The sequence below is a fragment of the Gekko japonicus genome, unplaced genomic scaffold, assembly GCF_001447785.1.
Source record: "Gekko japonicus isolate JY-2015 unplaced genomic scaffold, Gekko_japonicus_V1.1 scaffold604, whole genome shotgun sequence".
In the NCBI taxonomy this organism is placed as follows: domain Eukaryota; kingdom Metazoa; phylum Chordata; class Lepidosauria; order Squamata; family Gekkonidae; genus Gekko; species Gekko japonicus.
The window spans coordinates 650,643-660,597 of NW_015175374.1; the positions used below are offsets into that span (position 1 = coordinate 650,643).

Genomic DNA, 9,955 nt, shown 5'->3' on the forward strand with positions numbered 1-9,955 from the left:
AAAGGAAAAGATGTGCATGTTAGCATTAGTAGCAAAGTAGAGTGCTGGTGTTCCGGCACCGTAAGAGGTTATGAAGCCTGCAGGTGGAAATTGTTCACTGTTAACTGGACATCTTATATTCTAATAACGAAGACAGGATAACTTTGGATACTTAAATCCGGTGACAGGAGCTGTGGACGGGCAAGACAGATCTTTCTGGAAACCTGAGAAGGGCCCCAGGTTTGCAACAACAACAAAAAATTATGAAATCTAAAAAAAACAACACACTGGGTAGTTTAAAAAATCCGAAAATGTTAAAAAGAGTGCCTGTAGCTTTAAGCAACAGATTCCCTCAGTGGCTGTTGCTAGGTAGCCACAGTATTCCAGGCTTGTCTCTGTCAGTAAAAGGTGGGGGGGGCAAGGGTTTGGGGAGGGGAGAGGCCTGAGCAAGATACAATGCCATAGAATCCAGCCTCCAAAACATCCATTGCCTCCAGAGAAACTAGAGTTGCCAACCTCCAGTTGGGGGCTGGAGATCACCCAGACAGAAATCAGTTTGCCTGGAGAAAATCCCCACCCTGCCATCGAATCCCCACTCTGCCATGGTAGCTAACCGGATGACCAGCTTAACGTACCTCAGAAGGTGGTTGGTTGTTTTTACTTCATTTATACCCCTCTTCCTCCATGATTGGAGCCCAAAGAGGGGGTACGTCATTCTGTTCTTCCTCCGTTTTATGTACAATGACTGTTACAAGGATAAAATGGAGGAGGAGGGGCGAACAATGCTGCAAGCGGCTTTTGGTTGTCCGTTGTGGAGAAAGGCAGAAAAGACATATCTCAAATATACAGCCAGGGCAAAGTTTTTTTTTAAAGACAGCAAGGAGTTCTGTTCCTCACTAGCCAGTTAATCACCATAAAACAAAGCTTGAGTCCAGCGGGGCACCTTTAAGACCAACAAAATTTTATTCAAGGTATAAGCTTGCTTTCGTGTGCAGGCACACTTCTTCAGATACATCAAAACAGAAATTACCAGTCCATATATATAGGTAGAGGCTGATATAATAGTGTGATATTGCCCTCTAGTGACTTTACTGGGAATTTCCTCTCGTGTTCCATTTCCCCTCCTTCCCCTGTAATAGCTTGATATTCTGAACACTATGTCTAAATATGTCCCGCTGTAGTGCAATTGCACACTCCCCTATACCCTTGCCCCAAACCTGGGGGGTTGGGAGGAAGCGTTTTCATCTCTTATCTCTTCTTGCTGTCTGTTCTTTCCCTGTTCTTTCTTCTCTGCCTGCCTTTCCTGAATAATTGGATATACAAGCAAAGCAGACGGGGAAGTGTGGGCGTTTTTGGAATCCATGCCTCCCATTTGACTCATGTACCAACTGGCTTTTTAAAAAGGAATCCTCTTTTAAGCTTTGCTAAGTAAAATTATTACTCTTCATGGGCCTCGCAGTGGGCGCCAGGCCAAGGGGAGAAGCCGGAGTTTATACCTGTCTAGCAAGGAATGCCACAGGATCAAAGACTCCCGTATGGATCCCTGCACCCCTGTAGTGAAGTTCTGAACAAGGCTGTATGTGCGTGTGTGTGCCGTGCTTAAAAAAAAACCTATCCTCCGGCAATCCACATTTTGTGACTTATGTAATTATGCAAAATAAGCCAATTTGCATAATGGTACCATTGCTGCATGGAGTATCGAGGCTGCTTCGGCCTGGGATTTTGCCCGGCCTGCCATGCTTAAATTCTGCATGCCGTCTCCACCACCTGCTCCCCCCAATTCAGAGAGCTTGCGGAGGGGGGAGAGTTGCTAGCCGCTTTGGAAAGAGATTTCCTTCAGCAGGGCCAGAGCTCTCCCCAGCCTGTGTTCAGCAATCAGCAGGTATCTGTTCCGTCTTCCCCGGCGGCATCCTTGGTAACGTGAGCGCGTGAGGGAATTTTCTGGACTGCAGATTATCAGCTGGAGCTGCGGTTTCGGTCGAGTCTTTTGTTCCAGCAGGGAGAAACAAGGCCCAAAAGGGTTCCGCGTTTGAAAGGAAAAAAATTTTTTTTTTAAGGGCATGCTGTTTCTCACCTGGATTTGAAATTCTGTGCGTGGGCGGGCAGCCTTTCTCTCCTGGTAAAAGTGGCTGATGAGGGAGAAACAGCCTATTATTCACAGTCCTGGCGAAGGGGATGGGGGGGGGGGAATGGCTGGGTCAGGTGAGAAGGATGTGGAAGTGAGAGAAGAGTTTCAGGGACCGCCTTCAGCGGTGGCTGTTACGTAAATATGGGGAAGGCTCCTTTGGTGCCAGGGGCACGTTGGCCTTGTCTCACCCAGGCCAGCGCCGAACAAAGACACCCGCCAAACCAGTGAGGAGCTGGGAGGCTTCCATGTCGTTCAGGGGGAGGAACGCCATCTCCCCTTCCCCTGAGTCTGGGCTGGATCCGGACGGCACCCTTCCGCTCGTGTAAAGGCACTGCCGTCAGTGGAAGAGAATGTCCTGCCTCCCCCTCCCGCTGCAGCCTGTCAATCACCCCAAAATGCTGCTTTGTGGGGGGACGGGGGACCCGCAGGAACAGGACAAGAGGCAAACTGGGAGGGGGTCCTCTAGCAGGAAGAAAGAATCGATGGAAACGATCCAGCGTATTCTGTTAGCAGGAACATTAATCTGGATCCAACCCACTAAATTTTAAAGCGGCCAGGGCATCACCCTAATATTTACTATATTTAGATGCAAATCTAGGTGTGTGCCCCCCCCCCGGATAGGCCCTCAAAGAAAGGGAGGCGGGTCATCTTAAAAGTCGTACATAAGTTACCATTATGTCCGATAAAAAAATCTTATAGGGTATAACATGGGGGGTGGGTTGGGGGGTGATGTCTTACATTGAGGGTCATCTTCCTTTCAAGTGAATATGGTATATTTTAAAGGGGCATATGTATTTATTTTTGGCCATGTGTTAGTCTTTGCTAGGCACAGAGAGCGTTGGAAAGCATCTAAGCTTATTTCTGCCCAACTAGCGGGAATCTTGGTATAGTCAGGTTGGTGGCCATATTGATCTGAAGCAACACAACAAAGTTTGAGCCCAGTGGCACCTTTAAGAAGAGGAGGAGAGGAGTCTCAGAGCAGTGTACACTCTCCTTACCTTCCCCACCCCATAACAGACACCCTGTGAGGCAGGCGGGGCTGAGAGAGCTCTTTTGAGGACTGCTCTCGAGAGAACAGCTCTGAGAGATCTTGTGACTGACCCAAGGTCACACCAGCAGCTGCACGTGCTGGAGTGGGGAATCAAACCTGGTTCTCCCAGATTAGAGTCCGTGCTCCTAACCACCTCACCAAACTTTAAGACCAACAATGTTTTATTCTGAGTATAAGTTTTCATGCGCATGAATAAATAAAGCTTTGTTAGTCTTAAAGGTGCCACTGGACTCAAACTTTGCTCTAGTAGGAATCTTGTTTAGCCTCCTCTCAGGGCTTCTGAGACTTCACCAGGGCACGGTTCACATACATTCAAGCGTATCTTTGTAGCTTTGGGGGTTAGAACCTTGTTCCGTCTGCCAGTTTGGTGTAGTGGTTAAGTGTGCGGACTCCAATCCGGGAGAACCGGGTTTGATTCCCCCACTCCTCCACTCGCAGCTGCTGGATGACCTTGGGCAAGCCGTAGTTCAGTCAGAGCTGTTCTTGAAAAAGAGCAGTTTCTGTCAGAGTTCTCTCAGCCCCGCCTACCTCACAGGGTGTCTGTTGTCGGGAGGGGAAGGGAAAGGAGTTTGTGAGCCGCTCTGAGACTCCGAGTGAATTTATTTATTTATTTATTTATTTATTTCTTCAAATTTATACCCCGCCCTCCCCGCAAGCGGGCTCAGGGCAGCTTCCAATAAAATACAAGTTACATTACATTAAAATACATAATATTTTATACCCCACTCCAGGGGTATATTTTGATTCCCCACTCCAGGGTGGAGTATATCTCCTCCTCCTCCTCCTCCCTTTTAGAGCTCAGCCAAGATTCTCAGGAGTGATTTCTTCACCTTTCCGCTGCATAGACCGAGCCTCAACTTTGCGGAAGAGCCCCAGGGGGGTCTGAGTTTCCCGTGGAGGCGTGTGCATTCAAGAGGCTCGTTTCTCTGTCCCTTCTCCAGGTGTCCTGGCCGAAGCCTTTACCATCCTGAGCTTCGAAGTGCACAGTTACCCCTTCCTAGACGTGAAGTCCCTGCCCCACAAACTGTGCGAAGTGGCCCGGATGAAGCAGCACAAGGACTACGACTGCTTCGTCTGCGTCGTGGTCAGCCGCGGGAGCCGCGAGGACATCTTCTGCACCGACCGCCACTTGCCAGGCTACCCTCTGGAGAAGGTGAAGAGGTTCTTCACCGGCGACAAGTGCACGGCCCTCTTAGGGAAGCCGAAGCTCTTCTTCGTCCAGAGCTACGTCGAGCCGGGACATCGGCAAGAGCCCCGCAGCTTCGTGGAGGCGGACGGCGATCTCGTGAATGCTATCCCCCAGGTAGCGGACATTCTCTGGAGCCAGAGCATGGTGGATGCGTCGGCCCTAGAGCGATCGTCGAACTCAACTTCCTACTATCTGTCCACGCTTGCGGAGCTCTTGGTCGAGACGCGCAAAAGGTAGATGGCTTCTTCAGAAGAAAAACAAAACAAAACGTAGTTCCCAAAAAGGGCATTGCAGAGCTGGGAAAAGTACAGAGGAGGGCGACCAAAATGATGAGAAATTAGAGCATCTCCCCTGTGAGGAAAGGCTGAAGAGTCTGGGATTTTAGAGTTTAGGAAGGAGACGACTAAGAGGGGTACATGATATAGAGGTTTATAAAATGATGCCTGGGGTGGTGAAAATGGACGGAGAGAACTGATTCTCTCTCTCTCAAAATACTAGAACTTGAGGGCTTCAAATGAAACTGATGGGCAGTAGTTTCAGGACAGACGAAAGGAAATACTTCTCCTACACAGAGAGTGATTAAAATGTGGGATTTGCTGCCAGAGGATGTAGTGATGGCCATGGGAATAAAAAAGCTTTAAAAGGGGATTAGATGGATTCATAGAGGATAAGTCTGTCAATGGCTACTAGCCATGGTGGCTGAGGGGAACCGCCATATTCAGAGGCACTAATCCGCTGAATCTCAGAGCCAGGAGGCAACATCAGGGGAAGGCCTCGGCACCTCTATGCCCTGTTGTTGGCTCTCCAGAGGAACTGATTGGCCACTCTGTGAGACAGGATGCTGGACTAGATGAACCTCTGGTATGATCCAACAGGGCCGTTCTGATGTTCTTAGGAAGGCCTCAGCGTCTGTGCCCAGTTGTTGGCCCTCCAGAGGAACTGATTGGCCTCTGTGTGAGACAGGATGCTGGACTAGATGGACCACTGGTCTGACCCAACAGGGCTCCTCTGATGTTCTTAGGAAGGTCTCAGCCTCTGTGCCCTGTTGTCGGCCATCCAGCGCAACTGGTTGGCCACTGTATGAGACAGGATGCTGGACTAGATGGACCACTGGTCTGATCCAGCAGGGCTCTTCTGATGTTCTTAGGAAGGTCTCAGCCTCTGTGCCCTGTTGTTGGCCCTCCAGAGGAACTGTTTGGCCACTGTATGAGACAGGAGGATGCTGGACTAGATGGATCTCTGGTCTGATCCAACAGGGCTGTTCTGATGTTCTTAGGAAGGCCTCAGCCTCTGTGCCCTGTTGTTGGCCCTCCAGAGGAACTGGTTGGCCTCTGTGTGAGACAGGATGCTGGACTAGATGGACCACTGGTCTGATCCAGCAGGGCTCCTCTGATGTTCTTAGGAAGGCCTCAGCCTCTGTGCCCTGTTGTTGGCCCTCCAGAGGAACTGGTTGGCCTCTGTGTGAGACAGGATGCTGGACTAGATGGACCACTGGTCTGATCCAGCAGGGCTCCTCTGATGTTCTTAGGAAGGCCTCAGCCTCTGTGCCCTGTTGTTGGCCCTCCAGAGGAACTGGTTGGCCTCTGTGTGAGACAGGATGCTGGACTAGATGGACCACTGGTCTGATCCAGCAGGGCTCCTCTGATGTTCTTAGGAAGGCCTCAGCCTCTGTGCCCTGTTGTTGGCCCTCCAGAGGAACTGGTTGGCCTCTGTGTGAGACAGGATGCTGGACTAGATGGACCACTGGTCTGATCCAGCAGGGCTCTTCTTCTGCTCTTAGGAAGGTCTCAGCCTCTGTGCCCTGTTGTTGGCCCTCCAGAGGAACTGGTTGGCCACTGTATGAGACAGGATGCTAGACTAGATAGACCTCTGGTCTGATCCAGCAGGGCTCCTCTGATGTTCTTAGGAAGGCCTCAGCCTCTGTGCCCTGTTGCTGACCCCTCAGAGGAACTGGTACTGGTCACTGTGAGAGACAGGATGCTGGACTGCATGAACTTCTGGTCTGACCCAGCAGGGCTCTTCATATGTTCTTATGAAGCCCTCAGCCTCTATGCCTTGTTGATGGCCCTCAAGAGGAAGTGGTTGGCCCCACTGCGTGAGGCAGAATGCTGGTCTAGATGGACCACTGGTCTGATCCAGCAGGGCTCTTTGTATGTTCTTGGTAATCTTCTTGGACAGGGCTGTGCATATGTTGCAGTCCCACAAAAGGGAGAAACGGCACAGAATGTGGGAATGTGTGCACCCATTCAGCTTCCTGAGAAACTGAACAGTCACTTAAAAAAAAAAAGGATTCTACATTTTATGTATTGTAGGCAGCATTTACTAACATCTCAGAAGCCAGTGGGGTGGATGGCTAAAGTTCTGGTGCTATGCAATACTTCTTTATTCTTCCCCGTAACCAACAAAAGCAGAATAAATTCTGTAAATTTTTTTACAGTTCAGCTTTTCTTGGTACAGATTTTTTTTTTAATGAAAACTTGGAATACAAAGGCCCGAAACTGTTTCATAGTTGCGTGCCTTGGGACCAGCATACCTGGAGGGCCACTTGCTCCCTTATAGACCTACCTGACCCCTGCTGTCATCTTTGGAGGCTCTGCTTCAGCTGGCTCCGCCTTCTGAGATTAGGCATGTGGCCACCCGGGAGGGGGCCTTCTCCGTTGTGGCACCAGAACTCTGGAACTGTCTCCCCAGAGAGACTTGCCTGTCCCCTACTTTTGCCATCTTCCGCCAGCAGGTGCAGTTTCGTCTGGCGTTCCCTCAGTGGCCCCTCCTTCCTGCCTTATGTTTTCATCTCTGTTTTTATGCTGCTGTTTGTGTATTTTTGCTTTGGGTTTAGCTGTTTTAATGACATGTTTCTCTTTGGTTTTTAAAATGTCTTTTTTATTGAATATGTTCTTAATCTGGTAGCCGTCTTGGGGGTCCTGATGAGGGCAGAAAGGCAGGCTGTAAATAAAGAATTAATAACAATGTGGACCACCAAGGGTAGCCATTTTGTAGCTTGTGGGGCAAAAATTTGTCCTGGTGGGGCTGCCGTTTTTGCCGTTATTTTTCTGTCTGTACACAACCGTACAGAACAATCCGTACCCCTTTTTCTCGCCCTGGTCTTGCAGTAGATCGTCCCAAATGCAAAACCCATTTGGCAGATATTTGGGGGGGGGGAGGCAGGAAAGGGAACCTAGTATTGATGCTCCCCCAATTTCTTTCCTCCTTGCTCTCCCTGGCCCCTTCCCTAGAACAATCCGTGATCTTTTCATCTCTTCTGTATAAGCCCTCAGTATATTTAACCCCTCCCCAAGCCACAGGATAGCCGAATGTCTTGTCTTCCAAGACTGAAATGACTGACTCTAGAGTAAACCCTCCCAGGATCCGGCTGCAAGGTTTTTCTCTACACTGAGGACTTCTACAAAAGAGATGGGAGGATCACTGATTGTTCTAGGGAAGGAGCCCGTGGGGGCGGTCCCTTTAAGAAAGGGGGCGGAGCCCCGACTAGCCCCACTTTAGCTACGGGCCCCAGTGGGGGTTTCTCTGTCCTCTTCCACAAGCAGAGGAGTGTTCCAGTTGCACATCTCACTTTACGGAAGCTAACAATATAGCTTTGCACATTGAGGGGGTCTCAAGTTTTGCCCCCGACTTGCCATGCGGAGACACGGTCACCGTAGGACTCCCCGTTCCAGTTCTGGGATGGAAAGATCTTTAGGGATCTCCAAGTTTCTTTCTGTTCCCTTAGCTGAGAACCAGAAAACTCTCTGCACCCACGATCCAGCTGGCTGGATCTTAGCAGTTAAGCCTTGTTCTGTTTTGTACGTCAGAAAATGCAAAGAGCAGCGCTGAGGTGGAAGACGTGAGAAACGAGAGGCTTTTGGCTTCAGACCATCAACTCCTTTGACACTAGGTGTGCTTCGTTGGGTGGAAGTCCTGTCGTAATCCATGGGTCGGAAGCATCTCTTAACCAATCAGCAGGCAGCCTTGAATGGGAAAGCTCATGTGTGGTGTTGGAAAACACCGTCCAGTCACAACTGACTTACGGCAGCCCCCTCTTGGGGCCTTTCAGGGCAGGAGATGAAAAGAGGTGGTTTGCCCATTGCCTTTCCCCGCACAGTGACCCTGGACTTCCGTGGTGGTCTCCCATGCCAGGCCCATAGTAGCCAGGATTTTGTGGCTTGTGGGGCAATTTTTTTTTCCTGATGGGGCTGTAGTTATTTGCCATTATTTTTTCTGTCAGTGCACAGCCATCTTTAAAAGGGGGGCAGGCCTCGAATTCACCCGCCTCCCATGGATCTGCCACTCAGCCCATACTTCCGTCCTCTCACCTTTCAGGGATCCCATCCCAGCCGTGGCTCTTTCCCACTCACGCTGCACTCCTTCGCCCTCCCCAGCCTTCCCCTCAGCAACAGCAGCTGCTTCTCCACAGAGCCTTTTTTTTTTTTGTCTCCAGTCTCCACCCAGTGGAATCCAATGGCAAGCTAGCGGGTCCCTTCCGCAAATATAAAGCAGCGTTTGGGGAGATGCCATTTTCCCCTCCAGGGGAGGGGGGAGACCAGAGAGGCAAGCCGGGAGAAATGTTTTTAAAATAATTTTAAAAGCCTTTTCAGAAGGAAATCTTGTGGGGCTGTGCCGAATAGCCCCCACCACCGTAGCTACGGGCCATCTCCCCTCCCATGCTAACCAGGGCCAACCCTGCTTAGCTTCTGAGATCTGGCTAGATCGGGCTAGCCTGGGCCATTGGGGTCACAACAAAGCTCTTATACCCAATCGATAAGGATCTTTTTTTGCCAAGCTTGGCGCTGCCAGGCCGGAGATTGGGAACAGATGTCTTGGAGATTAATCATCTCATTGTGTTACGCAGCTGTAGAAGATCATCACTCTTTCCATTTTCTCTCCTCCCTGTTTCTTACAGGAAGTTGTCTCTGATAGATATTCTTCTGGAGCTGAACAACAGAGTTTACGAGAGGAACACGCATCACCCTACGGAACAGTACTCGCTCCTGTTAAAGCACACCCTGAGAAAAAAGCTCTACCTTTCACGAAGCTAGAGTTTAAAAAACCAGAACTCTCACATATACACACACACCGTGGTATACCAACCACATGTATACACCTGCTGAGTTGTTAAGCTTAAATGACAGACTTTTGCTTCCTGGGCCAAGCACAGGTGGGTTGTTCAAAAGTTTTTGTTTCTGTATCCATAAACTAGAAAATAAAGAACCGCATGAGTCACAGGAGATTAAAAAGGTCGATGGTGCAAACTCAGGTAAAAATGTATTTTATTACTCAGTTCAATTTGCAAAAATTCCCTATGCGTTTCGCCAGCAGGCTTCGTCAGGGCAAATCTGTTTGTCTTGCAGCAGTTCTTCAAAAAGAGAAAAAGATCCATAGGTCCGATCTTTTACCGACCATTTTACTCTTTTTGAAGAACTGCAAGATGAACAGATTTCCCCCAACGAAGCCTGCTGGCGAAATGCGTAGGGAATTTTTGGAAATTTGACTGAGTAATAACATGCATTTTTACCTGAGTTTGCACCATCGGCCTTGGCCTTATTTTTTATCTAGCATCCGTAAACTATGCAAACCTGATGAATGCACACCTTCAGGATAAGCTAGCATAGAT

General features: G+C 49.5%; 1 protein-coding gene across 2 annotated transcripts in view; it reads left to right on the top strand.

Moving 5' to 3' along the window:
* LOC107122428 (CASP8 and FADD-like apoptosis regulator) overlaps positions 1–9,622 on the top strand; it is a 38,406-nt gene extending 28,784 nt beyond the window's left edge. For both annotated transcript variants that reach the window (XM_015425525.1, XM_015425526.1), the window contains exons 9-10: positions 4,100–4,580; positions 9,245–9,622. In XM_015425525.1, coding sequence (XP_015281011.1) covers positions 4,100–4,580; positions 9,245–9,380 — 617 coding nt within the window. In that variant the 3' untranslated portion in view covers positions 9,381–9,622. The remainder of the gene's footprint in view (positions 1–4,099; positions 4,581–9,244) is intronic.
* The last annotated feature ends 333 nt before the right edge of the window (positions 9,623–9,955 follow it).